This window comes from Antechinus flavipes, chromosome 2, assembly GCF_016432865.1.
Source record: "Antechinus flavipes isolate AdamAnt ecotype Samford, QLD, Australia chromosome 2, AdamAnt_v2, whole genome shotgun sequence".
Taxonomy (NCBI): domain Eukaryota; kingdom Metazoa; phylum Chordata; class Mammalia; order Dasyuromorphia; family Dasyuridae; genus Antechinus; species Antechinus flavipes.
Window position 1 is genome coordinate 225,586,018 of NC_067399.1, and position 25,314 is coordinate 225,611,331.

Sequence of the window (25,314 nt, forward strand, 5' to 3'; positions counted from 1 at the left end):
TGGCTATTTTATTGGAGGAGTCAAATGGACAGGAGAGATACATGGCCTCGTTCCTTAAGCTCAGCACCAGTGGCAACTGCAAGAATAGGGAGCAAGAGGACCCTAACCTTGGGAACTAAAGGGAAACCAGTCCAGCAACCACATCCATACTTTAAAACAAGATGAACTACACAGAGCAGAGGGAAATGGCCTCTCTGGTACTAGTTAGGATGCCCATGAAGCAGAGGCAGAGTTAGGTGGATAAAACTAGAGAAGAAGCCTAGGAAGGCAAAACAGAGAAGGCCTGGATTTAATAGGAAGATTCTGTCAGCTTCTAGGCAAACTTCCCCAGGGGCATCCCTGTGCACACAGGATCTTGGGTCCATTCTTATTCTTCCATATTTTGGCCACCATATGACCCTAAGCAAGTCACTTAATTGCTGTCTACCTCAGTTTCTTCATCTGTAAAATGAGGATAATAATAATCCCCATTTCCCAGTGTTATTGTGAAGATCAAATGAAATAACTTATAAAGCACTTAGCACAGGGTCTGGCATAGTAAGCACTATGTAGAAGTTAGCTATTATTATTCAAGTACTAAAAACCTCCCACCACTTTCCTTTTCTCTCCCACAAAGAAATCTTTTGGTTTATATATCTCTCATGGAAGGCAGATTATAAGAAAAAAACAAAGATCAGTGCACCAAGATGTTTGGGATGCCTTCTTAGCACATTACAACAGCCAGTCCTACTCAGAGAAGCCCCCCAAATGGAGAAAGTGTGCTACCTTCACAGGGGACTAGGTCTCTGCAGCCTCCTAGACCTGTCTTTGCTACCTCAATATTATTGAGCTCCTGGCGGAAGTTCTTCATTAAATTCTTCACTTGTTCTTCCATCCTCTCTAGCAGCAGAGAAATGTCATCACCCTGTTTCTTTAGATCTTTCACATATTGGTCATCTTTTGCTTTTAACTCCTGGAAAAAAAAAAAAGATGAAAGGAGAGGTGGAGTTAAACCAAAGTTTATTTAGCATTATTTTTCAAAAATGCCTAAAAATTATAATGTTTGAATGATAATGAGGTTTCTAAATAGTTAGCCAAGCGTCATGGAAAAATCTCAGAGAGAATATCTGTCACTGGAGAATGGGGCTAACCACCCTCAATGCAAATTCTGTTTTATCTGACCATTGACTAGAGCCATTTAAGTAAATACATTCCCTTCACCACCTCCACTCCAAAAAAATGATAATAATATAATATGTTTAATTGAGAAAATTATGCCCATACCAACAGAAATGTGATATTTCTATAAGATATATCTTCTACTGAATTTTGAATGTTTTATTCCTAACATAGCTCAAAATTCATTTGCTGGAACTTTATCTTCCCTTACCAGGTGGTCTCCAGAACCTTGTCAGAAAGGCTTTTTTTCCCCTTTCTCAAAAAAAAATATCAAAGAATTTGTTCAATTAGGAAGAAACTTTAAGAGTTCATGTAGTGCAGGGATTCTTAACCTCAGGGTTTGTGAATTTGTGTTTTTAATGTTTCAATAATTTTATTTCAATATAACTGGATTTCTTTGTAGTCCTATATATTTCATTTCCTACATTAAAAAATATTATTTAAGAAAGGGTTGGTAAGAACTATCCCCTGCTCTAGTCTAACCTTCTATGTAATGCAGAAGTTTCCTCCAAAACCTCCCTAATAGAATCTGATTCCTACTTGAATACCCAATGTAATGGAGTTGACTATCTCCTTCTAACTTTACCATAGTTTTTACTTAGTTAAGACAAAACCTGAAGTCTAATTATAGGAAAAAATAATAACAGTACAATATAAATCATTGCAATTAGCACAGTAAATGCCTGAGGAAGGAGATCATTGTCAAATGGGAGCTTAAGGAAAATCTTCATAGAAGAGGTAATATTTGAATTAAGGAAGAATGGGGGATGTAAGAGGCAAAGAGAAAAAAAGGGCATTACAGAGATAAATAGCAGCAAGAATCAAGGTAGGAAAATACAATACACATTCAATAGGAACAGAGGATAGATCAATTTGCCTGAAACATAGTTTATGAGGAAGAATAAATCTGCCTGAAACAGAGTTTATCAAGAAGAATATTATGACATAAGACAAAAGCTCTGACTGAGGATGCAAAGAAAGGAAAAATGTCCCCTGTCCTCAAGAAGCTCCAAGTTTAATGGAGCAGACAACTATCTATATATAAGATATACATAGTGATCAAATTATCTCTCAACTTGAAAGGCAGTTTTCATCATTCTAAAATAAAAGTGGGATAGTGGTGATCTTATTCAGTGTCTAAATATAGCAGAGTGAATTTCTAGATAGAAAATATTGGTGCCTGAAGAAAAAGAAACCTTTTTAATGAATTCTGCAGAATTTGCAAGCATAGAAGCAAGAAACTGTGCATATTGAATACTGGAGATGTCAGACTTTTTCAATGGATTAGTTAGTTTTGCTGCACTGTTTTTCCCCCTCTTTTTTAGGGATGCATTGGGAAATGTAGACACAAAAACTAAGAATATCAATCCATATATAATCTGTTTGTTTGTTTTTAAAGAAAAGAATTTGCAAACAAAAGTAATGAGTGTACATATTTCTTGTTTTTTTTTTTTTAAAGAAATGAAATTGACAAGTGACAATTTTGAACACCCTGGAATTTAACCTGTGGCAGCTAAGCAGTACAGTGATGCAGCTCTGGACTTGGGACTAGGAAACTTGAGTTCAAACCCCGAGCTCACCTTGCCTCAGGGACATAGTAACAATGAGATTCTGTGCAAAGCACTTCAATTCCTTCAGCCTCAATTTCCTCATCTGAAAAATGGAGATAACAATAAGACTTTCTTGGCGGGATTGTTGCGAGGATCAAATGAAATAACATCTGTAAAGGGCTTTGCAAACCTTAAAGCATGGTATAAATGTTATCTGTTATTAAGAATGACAACATTTTGCCAATTGTGATTTTTAAGGAATTATTTTCATCAGTGAATTTTTGCATCACTTTTTCCATTTGGCTAATTTTATTTTTTGAAATATTATTTTCTTCAATATTTTTGTGTCTCTTTTATGTAGCTGTTAATTGTCTTTTCATAATTTTCTTCCTTGGCTTTTATTTCTTTACTTAATTTTCCCTCTTCTGTTCTTATTTGATTTTGAAAAAAAAATTTTTTTTAGTTCTTCTAGGATTTTTTGTTGGATTTATATCCAATTTGCATTCTTTTTTTTTTTTTTAAAGACTTTTCTTCTAACAATTTTGACTTTATGGTTGCCTTCTGAGTTTGTGTTTTACAATTTCCTATCACCATAGTAACTTTTTGTGTTCAGATTCTTTTGTTGTTGTTTTCTTCTTTTCCCACCCTATTTCTTGATTTGGAATTCTACTTTAATGTTGCTTTATATTTCTGTTGTGGCAGGGGGATGGGTCTCTTCAGGCTTCAGAGATTTTTGCACTGTTGTTTTCAGAGCTACTTTTGGGGGTTTGAAAGTTCCAAATTGCTCTGAAGAGCAATTTGGAACTATGCTCAAAAAGTTATCAAACTGCATATACCCTTTGATCCAACAGTGTTACTACTGGGCTTATATCCCAAAGAGATATTAAAGAAGGGAAAGAGACCTGTATGTGTCAAAATGTTTGTGGCAGCTCTGTTTGTAGTGGCTAGAAACTGGAAACTGAATGGATAAGCATTTGTTGGAGAATGACTGAATAAATTATGGTATATGAATGTTATGGAATATTATTGTTCTGTAACAAACAACCAGCAGAATGATTTCAGAGAGGCCTGGAGAGACTTACATGAACTGATGCTAAGTGAAATGAGCAGAACCAGGAGATCATTATACACAGCAACAACAATGACATGATTCAAACTAGTTCCATTAGTCCTGTGATCAAAAGAGCCACCTACACCCAGAAAGAGGACTGTGAGAATTGAGTGTGGTTTACAACATCACATTTTCACTTTTTTTGTTGTTGTTTGCTTACATTTTATTTTGCTTCTATCTTTTTTTTTAACTAGTTTGATTTGATTTTTCTTGTGCAGCACAATAATTGTATGAATACATATGCATATATTGGATTTAACACCTATTTCTATCATGTTTAACATGTATTGGACTACTTGCCATCTAGGGGAGGGCATGGGGATAGGGGTAGGGGAGAATTGGAACACAACGTTTTGCAAGGGCTAATGTTGAAGAATTGTCCACCCATATGTTTTGAAAAACCAAAAGCTTTAATAAAGAAAAAAAAATTTAAAAATAATTATTGGATTACCTGAAAGCCATGATCAAAAAAAAAAAAAAAAAAAAAAAAAAAAAAGCCTAGACATAATATTTTAAGAAATTATCAAAGAAAACTGCCCTGATGTCTTAAAACCAGGGAGTAAAATAGAAACTGAAAAAAATTCATCAGTCATCACCTGAAAGAGATCCCAAAATGAAAATTCCCAGGAATACTATAGCGAAATTCCAGAGTTCCCAGGTCTAAGAGAAAATACTTCCAATAGCCAGAAAGAAATCATTCAAATATTATTGTATTCACAGTCAGGATCATACTAGATTTAGCAGTTACAACATTAAAAGATCAGAAGACATGAAATATAATATTCCAAAAGACAAAAGAGATGGGATTACAACCAAAAATATCCTACCCAGAAAAAACTGAATATAATTTTTCAAGGAAAAATAATAGATATTTAATGAAATAGAGGACTATCAAGCATTCTTGATGAAAATACCAAAGTTGAGCAGAAAATCTGACTTTCAAATATAAAACTGAAGAGAAACATAAAAAAAGGTAAACATAAAAGATAAGCCATAAAGAACTCAATAATGTTAAACTGTTTACCCATCTGTATGGGAAGATGCTTTATGTATTTTTTAAGAACTTTGTCATTATTAGGGCAATTAAAAGAATTCTACATAGAAAGATGGTGTGGCAGGCAAGTCAATTTATATTGAAATGACATTTTAAAAAATTGATAGGCAAGAAAGAGGGATACTCTTAAAGAAGATATATGGAAAAATTAGCTCACATAAAAGAGATACATAAGGAAGAGCTTTCACAGAGAAAGCAAAAATTGAGGGGATGGTCATGGGCACATTTGAATTTCACTTATATCTAAATTGATTCAAAAAGGGAAAATAAAAACATGTATACATATATTCCTGATGTATATGCGTATATATACATATATGGGTATATATATATGGGAGTGTATAAACATAGTTAATTTGGTTGTTTTTCGAATGTGAACTATTTGCATTTTTGATTTTCTTCCCGAGTTATTTTTACCTTCTGAATCCAATTCTCCCTGTGCAACAGGAGAACTGTTCGGTTCTGCAAATATGTATTGTATCTAGGATATACTGCAACATATTTAACATATATAGGACTGCTTGCCATCTTGGGGGGGAGGTGGAGGGAGGGAGGGGAAAAAAACGAAACATAAGCGAGTGCAAGGGATAATGTTGTAAAAAATTACCCTGGCATGGATTCTGTCAATACAAAGTTATTATTAAATAAAATAAAATTAAAAAAAATTTTTGGTTGTTTTTTGTTTGTTTTGCAGAGGCAGTTGGGTTAAGTGACTTGCCCAGAGTCACACAGCTAAAAAGTATTAAATGTCTGAGATTACATTTGAACTCAGGTCCTCTTGAATTCAGGACTGATGCTCTATCTACTGCGCCACTAGCTGCCCCAATATATTTAATTTGTAACAGAAATCTGTCTTAACCAAGAGGGAAGTAGAACAGAAAGGGAATAAGGAAAGGAGGTATGACAAAAGGAAGGACAGATAAAAGGAAGCAGCCAGAGGAAAAATTAAGACTTTAGAGGAGGGACAGGATAAAAAGAGAGAGAAAGATAAACAGAATAAAATAGGGTGAAGGGAAATACACAGTTAGTAATCACAACTGTGAATCTGAATGTCAGAATAAATTCGCTTATAAAATGGAAGTAGAAAGCAGAATAGATTAGAAACCAGAATTCAACAATATGTTGTTTATTAAGAAACATGCTTGAAACAAAGAGTCATGCATAGATTTACAATAACAGGTGAAAGCAGAATTTATTATGCTTCAATTAAAGTTTAAAAAAAGAGGGGGTAGTAATGATGATCTCAGACAAAGCAAAAGTAAAAATAGACCTAATAAAAAGGGATAGACAAATAAAAAACAAAGAAATAAAAGAGATAAGTAGGGGAACTACATGATACTTAAAAAAAGAACTATAAACAAGGAAGAAAAAACAATACTAAATACATAAGCACTAAATTACATAGCATCCAAATTCTTAAGGGAAAAGTTAAATGAATCACAGAAGGAAATAGACAGCAAAACTATACTAGTGGGGGACCTCAATTTTCTCCTCTTAGAGTTCGATCTAATCATAAAATAAATAAGAACTACTAGGTGGCACAGTGGATAGAACACCAGCCCTGAAGTCAGGAGGACCTGAGTTCAAATTTGGCCTCAGACATTTAACACATCCTAGCTGTGTGACCTTGGGCAAGTCACTTAACCCCAACTGCCTCAGCAATAAAATAAATAAGAAAGAAATCAAGGAGGTGAATATTATTTTAGAAAAAGTTAATAGGCTTCTGGAAAAAAATGAATTAAAATAGAAGGGAATATATCTTTTTTCCCAGCTATACATGGCATTTCACAAAAATCTAGCATGCATTAGGACATAAAAAACTCACAACCAAATGCAGAAATATTAGATATACCCTTTTCACACCATAATGTAATAAAAATTACATTTAATAAAGGCTGTGTAAGCACAGATTAAAAGTTAATCAGGTGCTTTCTTTGGAAGCATGTTTACTAAAATTGGAATGATACAGAGATTGGTATGGCCCCTGTGCAAGGATGATTTCATGAAACACTCCATATTTTTGGAATAGCTGGACAAGTTTTAGTATATGATTTGTGATAAAATACTAATGTGCTATAAGAAATGATGAACAAAATGCTTTCAGAAAGACCTGGAGTTATATAAGCTGATGTAAAGGGAAGTTAGCACAAACAGAAGAATGATCAGCTGTTAATGACTTAGCTATTCTTAGCAATATAAACATCCAAGAATACTCCAAAGGACTCATGATAAAAAATGTTTTTCACCTCCAGAGAAAGAACTGATGGAGTCTGATTGCATATCAAAGTATATTTTTACAACTTTATTTTTCTTGCAAGGGGGAGGTTGGTCTGTGCTTTCTTTCACAATATGACTAATATGGAAATATGCTATGCATGACTGTACATGTATAACTTAGATTGCTTGCCTTCTAAATGAAGGGGAGGGGAAGAAAGAAAGAATTTTGGACTCAAAATTTTAAAAAAGAAGATTAAAAATTGTTTTTACAAGTAATTGAAATTTTTAAAATTGTAATAAAAAATTAATTGGAAATTAATTAATTCTAAAGAATAAGTTGGTCAAAGAATAAAGAATAGAAACAATCAATAATTTCATTAAAGAAAATAATAATAATGAAACAATAATCCAAAATTTGTGGGATGCAGCCAAAGTCATATCTAAGGGAAAAATTTCTCTCTCTAAAATGTATACATTAATAAAAAAAGAGAAAGCAGATAAATGAATTGAGCATGTAATTAAAAAAGGAAAACACAAACATGACTAACAGGGAAATATGCTTTGCATGACTTCACAGTACAATTGCTATCTAATTGCTTAACATATCTCAAGGAGGTGGGGTGTATGGTGGAAAGGAAGGAAAAAATTTGGAACTCAAAAATTTTTCAATGATTGTTTAAAACAACAACAACAACAGCTTTTCATGTATAAGTGGAAAGTAATGAAATATTTTTTTAAAGAATAATTTTCTTCTTCTAAGCCAGCACCATGACCCCACCCATCCCAATTTAGCAATATTACATTCTTGCCTGTTGTAAATCACTAATAAGCTTGTTCTTCTCCTCTATCAGCATAGCACATTGCTGCTGCTGCCCACTGAGTAACTCCCACAGCTCTTGAGGAATCCTCTTCTTCTTACTGTCTTGCCACTTTGAAGTGATGTCATCAAACTTTTCCTGACCGGTCTTGACTTCATTCTCCAGCTTCTCCAATCTGCAAATACAAATCATACAGTTCATTGCACTGATTATCTGATAAACTACTTGGGGAATTTTTAGAGTTTTGTTTGGATTTGTTGAATCAGTGAATGAAAGGGAGAGGGAGAAGATCTTGATTATTAGGAGAATAGTAGAAATTAAGTGTGAAGGCTAGAGAATGCATGATATATATGGCTGAGAGATAAGAAAGGATCCCAAGATCCTTATAGACTATCAGCTTCTAATTCTCACCAACAAAAACTAAACAGTTTCAGAAATAGAAATGATGATAACTATTAAGTAATCACTTTCACAATTTTGATAGAAGAATGATGATGGTGGTGGCTAATATTTATATGGTGCCCCCAGGAGATGAGTGCTCTTATTAGCTCCATTTTACAAATGAGGACACTGGGACAAACAAATATTAAATTACTTTTCTGTATCACATAGCTAATACATATACTAAGTTTACTTATATATTTATAGTTGATAAGATTTGAACTCATTTTCCAGACTTCAGGTCTGGTGCTCTATTTTGCTATAGTATAATGTGAACCCCAGATTTAGGGAGGGCAAGTGTTTAGGCATTCAGAAAAAGGATAAATAAGACCCAATGGTCTGTTTTATAATATAGTTTTAGATGAACAGCAGTCACTGATGATGAAAAGGTTAAACTACTCTATTCAATGATGCTTGTACTGAAAAGAGCAGCACAAAAATGAATAATTCAAAATAAAGAATAACTAGTTGCCTTTTATAGGGTCAAGATACCAGACCAAATGAACTCTAGTGCCTGAGGTTCTATGAGGAATGGAAAATGTCATTACTGAGCAAGGGTATTTGAAATGTCAAGAACAGGAGAGATGTCACAGCAATAAAGAAGAGCAAATAACCAGCTCTTTAAAAGAAGGATGGGGAGAAAGTGGCAGAGTTTGTAAATTATAGGCCAATTAGCTTGTCTTGGATTCTTGATAGAACTGAAAAATATCTTATTAAAAAGCGGGGCAGGTAGGTAGCACAGTGGATAGAGCACCAACTCTTTAGTCAGGAGGACCTGAGTTCAAATCTAGCCTCAGACACTTAACAATTCCTAGCTGTGTGACCCTGGACAAGTCACCTAACCCCAATTGCCTCAGTAAATTAAAAAAAAAAACTGTTTTTAAAGATGATTAATGAGTATCTAAGAAAGGAAACATTAATCACAAATGGCCAGCATGGCTTCATCAAGGATGAATTATTCCAGATGAATTTCGTATAGGGTCATATATATTCATATAGTAAGACAGGGGTATGCTATAGTTAAAGAAGACCAGTAAAAACATTTAACAAAGTCTCTTCTACTTTTCTTTTGGAAAAGATGGAGAAATAAGACCTACACAATAGTACAATTATAAGAATTCAGAACTAATTTAATCTTTGAATCCAAAAAGTATTTGTCAATGATTTATTATCAACTTGAAGAGAGCTCCCTAGTAGAATGTCTCAAATATCAGTCCTTGGCTTTGTGCCATTTAATATTTTTATCAATGTCTTAGATGATAAAGGAATACATGAAATATTTATCAAATTGTAGATAACTAACATGATAAAGTCAGGTTCCAAGACAACCCTGAGTGGTCAGAATGGTAGGTCAAATTTAATATGATAAAATTTGAAAGGGATAAATGTAAAATCCTATACTGTTTCCAAAAAAATCATCATCACAAACAGATAACTAAATTGCAGAAAACTTTTAAAAGATTGGGGAATTTTAGTGGACCATAAGCTCAATGAGTCAAAATTGAAATATGGCAGCCAATAAGGCTTTATAGTTAATCTTGGAGAACAATGGTAAAACAGTTAATATGTTTTAGGAGGAACAGTTGAACTCAGATTTTCCTAATTCCAAGTTAAGTCTTCTATTCATTATATCATGCTACTTCTCAGGGAAGCCTAATAAATGCTTTTTAAAAAATTCTTAATTGTATTTTATTTTTCCAAATACATGCAAAGATAGTTTTCAACATTCACCGTTGTAAAACCTTGTGTTCCAATTTTTCTCCCTCTGTTCCTCCCCATCCCTCTCCCCAAGACAGCAAATAATGTATCATAGGTTAGACATACGCAATTCTTTGAAATATATTTCCACTAATAAATAAAAAATAAAATGTTCTCTTCTAAAAATATGAAGCTACTTCCAGGCCTGCTAGTAATTCCTAACTTATGTCAGGGAGGAGTTGAGAGACTAACATATTGGGTTAAGTCCTGACAATAGCAATTTTATAGAATTCATTGGCTTTGGGAGAAAATACATTTGTACCCACAAGGTACCTTACCTCTGACGTTTTGCTTCATCTTCATCTACCCTCCTGTGAATCTCTCTGGTATCAGCAGCAACTTGGACGTTTGTCACTAGCTCTGTGCCACAGAGCAGCAGCTTAGCTAACCTCTATAAATAGAAAATAGAATATACAACAGACTTCTGGACAATTCACAAACAAGCTACAGATGTTTATACCCTAAAGAGGGTATATTTCACTTTGAATTAATAAAGAAATATGCTTGTCCAAAAATAAAATGAGTCCTCCTAAAAAATAATGAAGGCCCTTTCTCCCTCTCCCCAAAAAAGAATGCTCGAGCAGAGTCAGCATCAATATCTGTCAGGGCTGTCTGAGAAGGGCTGGATGCTTCTGGTGGGAGATGGCCTAGACAATCTCTGAAGGATTTTCTCAGCTCTGAAATTTTGTGGTTCTAGTTTCAGTAGAAAATAGCAAAAGCTCCTTCTCTATTTCCTCAAGAGATGAAGAACAACTGTGAGAATTTGATAACCTTTATTTTATAGAGGCAGCAGGACATAGTGGTGACACTGAAGCAAAGAAAACCTAGATTCAAATAGTTGTTGTTTGCCTTTCATTCTAAGAGAACCATGGCATCAGGAAGGTGATGCCATATTTACAAGTGAATTGGATTTAAGTGAGAAAGGGCTGTTGCAAGGCCACCTGACTCATTTTCCCCTCCAGAGCCATCTAGGTCCAATGGCCAGATATAAATCAGGACAATTGAAGATAGCCTGGATGCAGTGGGAGAACTTGGACTTTTTAAGCCAAAGTCTTTCTCAGGTCTCAAGTCTGTCTAAGGCAACGCCTATTTAGTATCTAAGATACCTTAGAGGTATCTGATACATACTGGCCGGGTAACCCTAGACAAGAGGGCTCTAGGCAACTTGATCTGCCAGGGCAGGGGCATTTCCTTAACCAGCAGTCCCTTGTGCTAAAGAAATCAGCAGTCTAATCCATATCACCTTTCTATTTAGTATCAACTTCAATAAATCTCTCCAATTCAGCAGAAAGAGATCAAAGGATCACAAATTTAGAGTTGAATGGGGCCATAAACATCACTGAGATCAATTTCTTATTTTACAGATGAAAATCTAAAGATTATACATATTAAATGAACTTTCCAGGGTCACAGAGTCAGTTGGTATCAGAGGAAGGACTTGAACTCAGGTCTCTTGACTCCAAATTCAGTATTCTTCACTGTAGGAAAAAAAAAAAAAAAAGAGCAACAACAGTACAGAACAAAATAGTTTCACAGAAGGGAAAAAGAAATAGCCTAATCTTTATGGGCATAGTAGTTATTTATTAAGTTTTTATTAAGTTCCACTTTTTTTTTTTTTTTTTGGTCAATGTTCTATTTAAACAATTTCAGCCTCCTAGCTCCTAAAACAACAGCACAGATCAAAATCAATTACCAGAAACAAAAAAAAAAAAAACCTTCCTGGCACCAACAGTTCACTATTTAGGCAAGCAGCATTCTTGGCACATGTCCCTACACTGCCCAAAGTCTTATCTAATTAGAATTGTGAACTAAGTGATATCAGTGAGGAACACCCAATTGTATGGGCTCCAAATTCAATTAAGGGGCAATTAGCAACCTATATTAGCATTATCAGCATTTATTTTGAGTCCTATTTCCATCTCTCTGACAACCTTTTTTTATTCCAAACTACACCTGGAATTTCACCCTTGACTGCCCATCTAAAAATGCTGCCCATGGAACATATCATCCACCACTCCCTCTTCCTCTGTCTGACAAAGATATGACCCCTGTGTGTGTGTGTGTGTGTGTGTGTGTGTGTGTGTCAAGGGCAAGCTATCCCTCCAGTTGATCTCATCCTCTCCAGGTTCTTCCAGCAGATTGTCTACTCTGTCATTTCCACTTTTAATTTGATTCAATCTCTCCTTATCTAGTGGCTGTTTTCCTGTTGCCTACAAATACTCTCACACTTACTTCATCAATGCTTACTATCAGTCCTCTTTTATCTCTCTTCTCTTTTGTGATTAAATTCCTTGAGAATGTTATCCTCATTTGGTGCTTTCACTTTCTCTCCTCACTCTAAACTCTCTGCAATCTACCTTCCAAACTCACTCATCATTCAACAGAAAATGCCCAAGTCAAAGTTACCAGTGATCTCTTAATTGACAAATCTATGGCCTTTTTCAGCCTTCATTCTTTTTGACTTCTTCAATTTGCTCTGCTGGATTTTTATCAGTATCTCACCCCCACTAAATCTAGGTATTCTCTCGTGCTCTTTTTAAGTCTTCTCTTTTTTCCCTAAAATCTCTCTTTTCGTACTCTCATCAGCTCCTCTGGGTTTAATTATCATTTCTACATGAGTGACTCCCAGATCTATATATCCAGCTCCAGTCTGAGCTCCAATTCTATATCATCAGCTGCCTATTAATATTCTAAATTGGATGTCCTATATGTATATAATGTATACTCAACATATCCAAAATAGAACTCAACCTCCTTCTCTCCTGAAAAAAATTAAATAAAACCTGCCCCTCTTCTGAACTTTCCTATGTACTGTCAAGGGCACTACTCGGGTTCAAACCTTAGTATCAAACTCCTATTTCTCACTCTCCATTGCCAGACTTTATCATTTCTATTTTTATAACATCTTTCTCTCTCATTTCCTTCTACTCATACATCCTACTTCAGGCCCTCATCATCTCTCACCTGGACAATCACCGTAGCCTCCTAATTGGTCTTCCTTTCTCAAGTATAGCTCCAATCTGTTCTTCACACAGTTATCAAAGTGATTTTCCTAAAGTATATATTTGGCCATGTCATCCTCTTAGTGAATAAACTCCAACAGCTCTTTACTAATTCTAAGATCTAAATTAAAACTCCTCTTCTGTATGGTTTTTAAATCCCTTCACAATCTGGCCCTGTGATTGATTGATCTATGATTGAACATTATTTCCTTTTGCTTAGTCACTGAATAGGTGTTGCCACAGTCAAACTGAGACCTGTTAAAGGCCAAGGTCTCTCATTGCATTCAGTCCTGCACCTCCAGTCATCCTGAAGTATTTCTGGCCACTGGACCCAGATGGCTCTGGAAAGGAAAGAGATGAAGGTGACCTTACCCAACCCTTCCTCATTTAAATCCAATTCACTTGCATGTCAGGTCGTTCCCTCCCTGATGTCATTTGAGAATTCTGAGTCCTATTTGAATCCTGGATGTCTCTGAGAAAGAAGGACAGAGAACAATTTAGTCTGTTTTTTATACAGGACACTCCATATCCCTGTTTCTATGAAATATACACCTTTCTCACCTCCACTTAGGATTCCGAGCTTCCTTTGAGACTTTGCTCAAATTTCACCTTCTCAGTTAGGATGGGGAACCTCTAGGTTAGCAAAATCATTTGCATAATCAACCTCAAGCAATGATGAACTGAAAGCTACACACAACCTCCCATTGCTAGAGTTTTATAAACTGATAGTTTACATAGCCTATGAATGATGTTATAAATATACAAAAGGCCTTGGCAGAAAAAAAAGATTCTTCACCCTTATTCTATATGAAGACTTTCTCAAACTCTCCCTCCATATCAGTTTTGTGTGTGTGATTGTGTGTGGGCAATTGCATATGCCATTTGTGTGCCTCCCTGACAGAATGTAAGCTTTTTGAGGACAGGGACTATTTGATTTTTGTTCGTGTCTCTAGACTTTGTCCAATGTCAGGCTTAATAAATGCTTCCTTTGATTGCCAGGGAAAATCAATTAATCAACAGCAAAAAATGACTGAATGCCTGACAACATGTTAACTATTACTGAGGATCAAAGGAAGCTTAAGACAGAGTATCTGTTGCCAGAGGACTGACAATATTATTGAGAGATAAAACACACTTATATCTCGTGAAAAGTGCATGATAAGTAATGTGTAATCCCAAATCAGTGGTACTGACAAGTGGTAAAGGAGTTCAGAGGAGGAAGAAAGGATAAGGAGCTGAGACATGAAATAGGATCTAATGCAATGGATAGGATGTGGAAGGACAAAGAAGAGAGGAAAAAACATTCCCAACAAGGTACTTAGCATGACCAAAGATTTAGAAATGGATATAAACTGGCCAAATTTGGGGAACTGATGGAAAATAAAGACAGACAGAAGTTTGAAAGCAGATCATGAAGAACCTCGAATATCAGATTAGAAATTTTGGTGTTTACCGTACACCAAGATAAGATCAAAATGGGTTCATGACCTAGGCATAAAGAATGAGATTATAAATAAATTGGAAGAGCATAGGATAATTTACCTCACAGACCTGTGGAAGGAGGAATTTATGACCAAAGAAGAACTAGAGATCACTATTGACCACAAAATAGAAAATTTTGATTTTATCAAATTGAAAAGTTTTTGTACAAACAAAACAAATGCAGACAAGATTAGAAGGGAAGCAATAAACTGGGAAAACATTTTTACAATCAAAGGTTCTGATAAAGGCCTCATTTCCAAAATATATAGAGAATTGGCTCTAATTTATAAGAAATCAAACCATTCTCCAATTGATAAATGTTCAAAGGATATGAACAGACAATTCTCAGACAAAGAAATTGAAACTATTTATGGACATATGAAAATATGCTCCAAATCATTATTAATCAGAGAAATGCAAATTAAAACAACTCTGAGATACCACTACACACCTGTCAGATTTGTCAGATTGGCTAGAATGACAGGGAAAGATAATGTGGAATGTTGGAGGGGATGTGGGAAAACAGGGACACTGATACATTGTTGGTGGAATTGTGAACACATCCAGCTATTCTGGAGAGCAATTTGGAACTATGCTCAAAAAGTTATCAAACTGTGCATACCCTTTGATCCAGCAGTGTCTCTACTGGGCTTATACCCCAAAGAGATACTAAAGAAAGGAAAGGGACCTATATGTGCCAAAATGTTTGTGGCAGCCCTATTTGTAGTGGCTAGAAACTGGAAACTGAGTAGATGCCCATCAATTGGAGAATGGCTGGGTAAATTGTGGTATATGAACGTTATGGAATATTATTGTTCTGTAAGGAATGAGCAGCAGGATGAATACAGAGAGGATTGGCGAGACTTACATGAACTGATGCTAAGTGAAACGAGCAGAACCAGGTGATCATTATATACCTCAACAACGATACTGTTTGAGGATGTATTCTGATGGAAGTGGATCTCTTCGATAAAGAGAGTTAATTCAGATCAAAGATGGACAGAAGCAGCTACACCCAAAGAAAGAACACTGGGAAATGAATATAAACTGCTTGCATTTTTGTTTATCTTCCCGGGTTATTTCTACCTTCTGAATCCAATTCTTCCTGTGCAACAAGAAAACTGTTCAGTTCTGCACACATATATTGTATCTAGGATATACTGTAACCTATTCAACATGTAAAGGACTGCTTGCCATCTAGGGGAGGGGGTGGAGGGAGGGAGGGGAAAAATCGGAACAGAAGTGAATGCAAGGGATAATGCTGTAAAAAAAATTACCCTGGCATGGGTTCTATCAATAAAAAGTTATTTAAAAAATAATAATAATAAAAATAAATAAAGAAAGAAATTTTGGTGTTTATATGAGGGCCAGAAAGAAGCTTTTGAAAAAAAAAATCTTGAATGTGGAAGTTCTTTGACTTAGGAGTCTTCAGACTAGGAAAGCTCTAGTCTTGTGTCGTTCTGTCTGAAGTCAGAGAAGGACTAATTTGTCTATAGAGGTCATTTTCACTCTTATAGATTTATGGGAGGAAAAAAAAGGAGTTATTAAGTATCCAAGAAGAGATTAGACTTCCTAAATTGTATCCTTTGCTACCCAATCCACACCTGTCTACTGTCTTCTTTCTGTTTGAAACTCTTGGACTGATCTTCCTCTCTCTCCTTCTTTCGATCTAGAGACTCTCCAAGTGCTTCCCTAGAATGGAAAAAAATAGAGAAATAAAGTCATTGTTCTTCAATAATGAGGAACTATTTCAAAAGAGAAACAAAATTCTATGACCTTTGACAGATGCAAGGAAATGTACTTGCCTTCTAAATTTAGGATAAATTGGAATCATCTCACATGCTGGTCTCTTCCACTTGCATTGAAAAAGAGCCAGGTTCAAATCCCACCTCCTGCCCTGACACTTACTGTGTGACTAGTGACCAAGTCATCAAGACTCTCCATTTCTTCAACTGTAAAATGGTGACAATAATACATTTAATATCAACTTTACAGGGATGTTGTGGCCCTGGAGTATAATATATGGAAAGTATTTGCTAAACTTTAAAGTAATATGCAGCTACACCCAAAGAAGGAACCTGGGAAATGAATGTGAACTATTTGCATTTTTGATTTTCTTCCCGAGTTATTTTTACTTTCTGAATCCAATTCTCCCTGTGCAACAGGAGAACTGTTTGGTTCTGCAAATATGTATTATATCTAGGATATACTGCAACATATTTAACATATAAGGACTGCTTGCCATCTTGGGGGGGGGGTGGAGGAAGGGAGGGGAAAAAACGAAACATAAGCGAGTGCAAGGGATAATGTTGTAAAAAATTACCCTGGCATGGATTCTGTCAATACAAAGTTATTATTAAATAAAATAAAATTTAAAAATAAATTTCTTCACCTGAAAAAAATAAATAAATAAAGTAATATGCAAACATTAGCCACTACTGTCATTATATAGCATTAAAGACTATAGCAAACAAACAAAAAAGTATCCCAGGAATGCTAATTCTGGCAATGAAATTCCAGAATACGCCCCAAAAAAATCACAAAAAAGTGAATAATAAAGGAAATAATATGGTAAAAAAATAATCTTTAATCAGTCTACTGCATTAATCATGATGATGATGATAGAAGTTATAAAGTGCTTTAAGATAAAGCATTTTATATATGTCCTCATTTGATCCTTGAAGTAAGCACTCTCATTATCCCCATTTTACATTAAGGCAAACTAAGGCTCAGAGAAATTAAGTGATTTGTCCAGGGATACACAAGCAGGAACTCTAGCCTTCCTGATTCCCTGTTCTCACTGCACAAACACAGATTTAAATTCTTTAAGTGCAAAGTATTGCTGAATCTTTGAATTGGGGATGGGAGAAGGAATCTCAGAGGTCTTCTGGTTCAACCTATGCCCTATTAATAAATCCCCTACATGATCACTGACAAGTAACACTACAAATTCTTTGTTAAGGATCTCTGATGGGGAAAGTAGGATAGGGGAAGTACCTCTGGAGGTGGCTCATTCATGGAATTTTCTTATCTTTATAATTTTTTTAATACTTATTTTCCCTTAAGCATGGCTACACTGGCCTTACCTGCTATTCCTCCATCTTGACCCTCCATTTTCCAATTCTCTTCCTTTGCATTGACTATCTCTTATAAAAAGATAGATGATAGATAGACAGATAGATAGGACAGGACAGATAGATAAACAGAGAGAGAGAGAGAGAGAGAGAGAGAGAGAGAGAGAGAGAGAGAGAGAGAGAGAGAGATGATAGATAGTATTGTTGGATACTTGAACATTTCAAACTGGATGTCCCAAAAGCATCTAAACTCAACATGTCCAGAATGGAACTCGTTCTTCTCCCCAAACCTATCTCTTTTCCAAATTTTCTTATTACTGTCAAAGGCACCACCATCCCCTCAGTCACTGGTTTACAACCATAGTGTTCTCCTCAACCTTTTATTCTCCCACATCCCACATGCCCAAAATATTATTGCCAAATCTTGCCAAAGTTACCTCTACCACAAATCTCATATTCACCCCATCCTCTTTGTGAGTACATACATACATACATCCTCCATGAGAGTATATAGCCACTACCCTTGTTCTGGACCTCTTCACTTCTCATCTGGATTATGATAACATTCTCCTAATTGGTTTCCCTGTCTCAGGTTTTTCGCCACTCCAATATATTTTCCATATGTCTGTCAGAGTGAATTTCCTATAGCACAGGTCTGCCAATGTTACTACCCTACTCAATAAACTCCAGCGACTATCCATTATACCAATTATCAAAAAAATAAACTACTCTGTCATTTTAAGCCCTTTGAAGCATGGTTCCAATTACCTTTCCAGCCTTCCTATCTACTATTTCCCTTTCATAAACTCTTATGGTTCCATCAATCAGGTCTTCTTATTGTTCTTCACACATAAATCAACACCAGATTTCCCAACTTCAGACCTTTGCATTTGCTGTATTTTATGCTTGGAATGAACTCCCTCCAAATCCCAACAAAAGGGATGCCCATCAATTGGAGAATGGATGAACAAATTGTGGCATATGATTGTGTCATATTGCTATATTATGCTATAAGAAATGACAAGTAGGAAGGTTTCAGAAAAACCTAGAAAGAATTAATATGAACTGATGCAAAGTGAAATAAGCAGAACTAGAACAGGGTACAACATTATGGTACAATGATCAAATGTAAATTGTAAATTGTAAATCAATTGTAAATTGTATTCTTAGCAATACAATGATCTAAGACAGTCCTGAAGGATTTATGATGAAAAATGCTATCCACCTCTAGATAAAGAACTTATGGAGTACGTTTACAGGACAATCAGTTTTCATGAAGGAAATGTAATTCCTGATTGGCTAAGAAACCTTTGATTCCCCATTGGACAGCAAATTGGAAGGAGAAGTGAGTTTGAGAGAAACAGAAGAAGAAATGTATGAATTGTAAATGATGGACAGGAAATTCCCTGAAGCCCAAGGAAGAAAGCAATCCCACCCTGAACATGTGCCTTAATTCCTAGTCTACAATGCCAGAGATAGCTAAGGAAGGATTTCTTTGGTAAAATTCTCTCTTTCGATGAACTGAGATTTCATTTTGCTTTTGAGTTGAAAAGTCTATTTATTCTTATATATTCTATTATCTAATCTGTATAATTTCCCCCAATTTGTTTTATTGCTTAAGTAAAAATCTATTTATTCACTGTTCATGATCGTCTTTTGTGTAACAAATCTTTGGAGAAAGAGAGCTCAGCTGGCCAAGAGTAAGCTGCCTCTCTTTTTATCCTGAATCACTCTAAAGCATCATCACAATCCTAGCCTGCAATTAACTATCTGGTGTTTAGTAGATATAAATTTAGTCCAGTGAGCATCTTCTCCTACTCAACTCAAAAAGGGAAATTACAATGTCCTTGGATATTCATCATGACATAGTGAAAACAGGTCTGGACTTGGAATCCAAAAACTGGATTTGAAGGCTGGCTATGATAGGCAATGTAGGTTGGAACAAGTGAGGTAAATCTCTTAATTTCCTCAATGGGAATCCATTGTTACACTTATTAGTAGTACAAATAACAAAATACTCAGCAGTAAATGGGCTCTTTTCCTCACAATCAAAATGAATTAGCCACCTTCCAGGATTGTTGGGAAAGCCAAATTAGAATCGTATAAAAATAAAAATAAAATTGTTTTCCTTCTAAAGGAAGAGGGAATGGTGGAAGGAAGGGAAAGAATTAAAATTTTAATTAAAATTAAAAATTAAATTTAAATTTAAATTTAAAAATTTAAAAAAAAACTTTAAAAAATTTTATATGTAATTGATATTTAACAAAATAAATAAAAATAATTATTAAAAAAAAGAACAGGCTATACAGTAACTATAACAATATAAATGATATAAATGAAAGAATCTATAAAAGACAGCTGAAATCTGAGTAGAAAAATCAATGAAAGTCCTAGAGAATGAAATATATCTTTTTGTAGTTAGGTGACCCAATGGATAGGATGATTATCCTGGATTTAAGAAGACATATCTTCTTAAATTCAAATCTGGTCTCAAGCACTTAATAGTTGTGCAATACTGGGCAAATTATTTAATCCTGTTTGCCTTAGTTTCCTTATCTGTAAATGTGACAGTTTAATTGGAAAAATTAATCAGTTTGATATGATTCCACAAAAGTAGTTATTTTAAGTTTTGATATTAGAACTACAGATTGTAAATTCATTTGCTTAATCATAGGAACCTAATTAGAGGAACTCCATCCTTGTATTTGTCTTGTAATGATGACCATATAGAAAGTCCCCCAACTATTTTTGTTGCCTCTCAAATCCCTCTATTTTTGTCATCCCTCTATTACCCAACATGGGGAAATGACCATGTACAATTGACCAACAAAAGGTTTTTTGCTGGCCTATAGCCTCTGTATCAGTCCATCAGCCCATGTAGGTTTTTTTGCTTATCAGCACGATAGCACCTCCTGAAATAGGTTGACTTGTTTGTCAACCAATGGGATTCTGTATTTTGTGTAGACTCTCCTGAGGATCTTGGGCAAGGTCTATCAACCAGTGAAATTCTGTGTTTTTAATTTGCTTCTTCTATATTTATTATTAGACCACTTATAAATGCTCTTGAGCACTATAAAACTAAGACCCTGGAGAAAGGAGGCAACTCAGATCACATGGAAGATCTGAGGTTCCATTCTTGAAGGGATCGAGTTCCTTTAATAAATGGATAATGGCACAGGGCTCTACCTCAGTGGTTTTTCTTATAGATTGGACAATTTTGGACCCCACAAAAATGAACTTATGAAGGAAACAGCAAACTATTCCAATATCTCTGGCAAAAAAAATTCCAAATGGAGTTATAACTGAACATCATTCTGGATTTCAAGGCTGGCTTTCTATCCACTCTGTTGTGCTGACTCTACTAAATAAAGACTAGTCATAAAAACCTTTCAGTTGCTCTTCATCTTGAGAAGATAAAAGAGCTAATTTAGATCTTTGACCTTCATAGACCTTAAAACCCAATACAAAAGTCACTTTTTCTATGAATCCTTCTCTGAGCTCCCAGTAGATAATGTATCTTCTCCTTTGGGCATAACATTTTGTTTTGCAATTATCTGATGTCCTTAATGGCCATATTATGTAATATTATTATAATTATATTATATTATATATTACATTATAATATATAACTATATTATAGTTATCTGTATTGTCTTATTCTGTACATACTTTGCCTCTTCTGTTTCTCTCAATGGGGGGAAAGAGCCTTTGTCTTTAGTTCCCATATAGAAAAATGCTTTATCCATTATAATTCCTTAATAAGTATTTACCCAATGAAAGCCTTACTTAAACACTTTAATCCAGAGTGATTTCTCCTCTTCTTTCTTAAAACTGAATATAACTTTTACTTCTTTCCAAGGAACTATCATGAAAGAGAAGATCATGTCACAGAACTTTTTTCTCTTGAAGTTGTAAAGAACCACAGAGGATTATCACAAAATGGAATGGGGTGTTTTGGGAGGAACTGGATACTTCTTCACTAAAGGTCTTCAAGAAGAGATTGCAATATTAGATATTTTTATAGATGTCATTCTTTGTTAGTTATAGGTTGGAATGGAATATATAGGGGCCAACTAATTTAACCATACAATCAAACACAGAAATCTTCAATACAACAAGCAAATACCTGGTCAGGGTCTCTTCCCTGAAAGAACACCATGAGCTGAACTCTTATTTTTTAATGGAGCCTATTTCACTCTTACTTTTGGATTCATAATAAGGAAAACTATCTGACTCTGACTCTTCCATTAATTTCTCCTACATCTGCTTTGTATAGATGTTTAAAAGGAAGGAAAGAAGTCTATTCTTTTTTCCACATGATAGACTAAACCTTCAAACATTTGAAGATAGGTATTAAGTTCATCCCACCCCTTCCAAAGTCAGCCTTGCTCCTCTAGGCTTAAGCCTCTTTGGTTGCTTCATCATCTCTAGGACCTTTATCTAGGTTGCTTTTCTCTAGATTCTCTCCAGCTTATCAATTTCTTCCTTAAATTGTCTCCTTAAAATAAATATCATATTCAAATGGTCATGGCAGAGGGCCAAAGGGACTGTCATAGCCTAAGGACTGGACACCAATAACTCTCCTAATGCAACCAAAGATTGGAATTCACTTTTCCAGCTACTCTGATAGGAAGTCATGTTGAGTTGGCCCTATACTAAGCCCATCTAATAGGAGCTAAAAAGTCATACAATAATAGCCAATGATTGTTTTATGATTTCCAAAGAGTCTTAAATATATCCTTTTATCTGATTCTCACAGTCACACTGTGAGATAGAATTGATTATTATCTCCATTTTACAGATGAGGTACTTGAAATCGAGAGGATCACATAACTAATTAAAAGTATGAGGAGGATTTAAACGGATTTTTCTGCCACCAATCCAATGTACTATTGACTATACTAAATAGCTATCTCATAACAAACCCTTATTGAATTCTCTAACACATTGAGAAATGAAGCAATGAGATCATAACCAGGACAGCAAATCCACTGTCAGCAATATGTCTAGAAGGCAAAGGTGCAAATTTTAGGCACAATTTAAGACCATCACCCTGATACTTCGACACTCCTGAGAAAAAGTTCTATTATGAGGTAAAGTTCTACCCTAGATTATATTTTCTCAGTATTGCTCCAAGCAGAAACAAGAGAAGCACAAACCTGCCAGCTTTATTAAAAACAAAAACAAAATAAACAAAAAACCACCGGAGTCCTGTTGCATCTTTGCTGACTCAAGGAACAATTTCTGAGGATCTGATTTTTAATTTTCTCCAAATTTGGAAGAAAACTGTAGGGTTTTTTCAACTTTCTTATTGATTGGGTTAAACTAGTTAGTACAAAGCCTTTGAATCTGTTCGTTAATCATTAAGTGCCAAATGTGTGCCGTGGACTGGAATATACTTTGAAGGGAAAATAAGAATAAATGAGTACGTCTTCATAATGCAATTCACAAAAACAATCCATATATATATATACACACACACACATAGATAATGAAAATTACAATATATGCAGAATAATAAAATACATGAAATTAGATGACCAAAAAAAAGACTGAAAAACGGTAGGAGCCTCAAGAAAGGCTTGCACGTGAGGGATTTTACCCTCTGGGCACATTTTGAAATAGGGTAAGGGTAGAAAGGGACAGGCATTTCAGCCTGAGCGAAAGCATGACAGAGATGCTTTCATATACTGGAACTGAAATTAAGAACAAGTCCTTTTATTTAATCAGATCCATGGCACCTGCAATTAAGTTAGGTGTAGCAACCGCCGGGGATTTAGAAAGTCTGCCTAATTCCCCTGTTAATTTTCTGTTCCCTCTCTTGTGTGTATTGCAGCACTGGACTTGGGGAGCAGGAGGGCTCAGTTCAAATCCCACCTTTGACACAATCTAGCTGCCACAATCTGGGCAAACCTCTCAGTCTCCCCAAAGCAGCTCCCTAAAACTATAACTTTAGATCAGATATTGACCTGCACTGGGACTACACCTGAAGATGAAGTATTTTTCCGCATTGGGAGGACGTTCAGCATTGTGAAATTCTCTAAAGCGATGAATTTACAGACGCAATCCCACGCTTTTGTCTTCCGACCCGCTCTCACCCAGGACGCCCTTTTTGCCCCGATACCCCATCTATGCCTGCCAATTCCCGCTGCTGCCTTACCGCCTCCGTGCTTCCTCGCGAGCCGCGATGCGCAGGCGCCGAGCCTGGATCCGCTCCTGAGGGTCATCCGAATTCACGGACGGCTCCTTAACAGGAGGGATTAAAATCTCTTCTTCCTCGTCCAAAAGCAAGCTCATGGTTACCGCCCCTAATCTCTTGCCTCCTCAGAACGGTTCTGTTCTCGTCCCCGTTGCTAGGAAGGTAACCAGGAACGCGTAACCAGGGCGATAGGTCTGGCTGCGCGCGCAACTCCTAGCTACGTTCCTCTCCCTTGTACCTCTTTGCTCAATACTCGAGTACCTGGTTTGGGCAGCCGCTCCTCACTGACTTGACTTACACTGTGTATATCACCCCATATTCTAATACGATTCTCTTCAGGGCTCTGTCACATTATCATCATCATCATTATGAATAAAATTAACATCCCAGATCTATCATTTCCTCCTTGTGGAACTCGAGTTAGGTCAATTTCCCCCAGTGATGGAACTCGGCAACTTATCTGCGACCGAGGATGGGTGGCTTATCACAATCAGAGGCAAGACGCAGACCTTTGCTGATTCTAGAACCGACCTTCTCACTATGCAACACTTCCTCTGTCTACAACATATTTCTACGGAGTTCTGAGGTTTGAAAAGCAATGAGTCATAGGAATGAATGACCATCTGCTATGTGGCCGACACTGTGCTATGTACTGATGACATATACACAAAAATGAGACAATCCCTGCCCTCAAGGAGCTTACATTTCATATCCGTGCCAGGTATTTAGTAAACTAATCGGGGAGGCAACATTCTCAGTGGAGTGGTTCCCAGAGTGGTTTTGATTTGGGAAATCATAGGAATCAAGAATCGTGTCATAGGATAATTTAGGTATCTACAAGATAAGACAGATAGAAAGATATCTCAATAGGTATCTGAAACAATCTAGGATGGTTAGATAAAATGGGTTAGGTGAATATGCACTCACTCACTAATCAAGGCAGCCCAGTCACAGAGTGTAGTTTCGGGTTATGACTAGACTATGAAAACAAAGCTATTGTGTCCAAGATAGGACTGGTAAGTTCAGCACCCACTTATCTGATGACCCTTACTTTCCCAGCAAATCCAGAGTCCTTATAAGGAAGTAGGGAGTATTGTATTTAATTTTCTCTTGCTAGAGAAGGCACTTAACAAATGTTTAATTGGATCACTTAATTACCAAGCCTAATAACCTTTCCCAATTTTGGGAAGGGAAAGGAAAGTTCCCCTCTTTGACCTTTCTACAGTATTCTGCACTTTTGACCACTAACTTCTCCTGGGTACTTCTCTCTCTTGGTTCTCCTACCAGTCTAATTGTTCCTTCTCAGTATTCAGTATCCATAGCATTCCCTTTACTAAAGGTTTGTCTGTCTCTTGTTGTCTTGCTCTTTCTCTTCTTCTTCCCTTTCTGTCTCCCTTTCCCACTGAATCAGTTCACCTGGCTATCTCTATGCTGATTTACTCTAAGGTCA

The 25,314-nt window shown here is 35.8% G+C and overlaps 1 protein-coding gene and 1 pseudogene across 2 annotated transcripts in view; one reads left to right on the forward strand and one right to left on the reverse strand.

Annotated features, from left to right (window-relative positions):
* Nucleotides 1-24,348, reverse strand: part of DRC1 (dynein regulatory complex subunit 1) — a 52,601-nt gene extending 28,253 nt beyond the window's left edge. The window contains exons 1-5 of one of the 2 annotated variants that reach the window (XM_051976330.1): nt 23,826-24,343; nt 16,196-16,283; nt 10,386-10,498; nt 7,900-8,083; nt 815-952 (exon numbers count right to left, since the gene is read on the reverse strand). In XM_051976330.1, coding sequence (XP_051832290.1) covers nt 815-952; nt 7,900-8,083; nt 10,386-10,498; nt 16,196-16,283; nt 23,826-23,962 — 660 coding nt within the window. In that variant the 5' untranslated portion in view covers nt 23,963-24,343. Of the gene's footprint in view, nt 1-814; nt 953-7,899; nt 8,084-10,385; nt 10,499-16,195; nt 16,284-23,825 lie in introns of both variants that reach the window. The other variant, XM_051976331.1, reaches the window with a different exon arrangement.
* LOC127552574 (uncharacterized) lies at nt 6,799-6,895 on the forward strand (annotated as a pseudogene).
* Nucleotides 24,349-25,314: the final 966 nt, after the last annotated feature.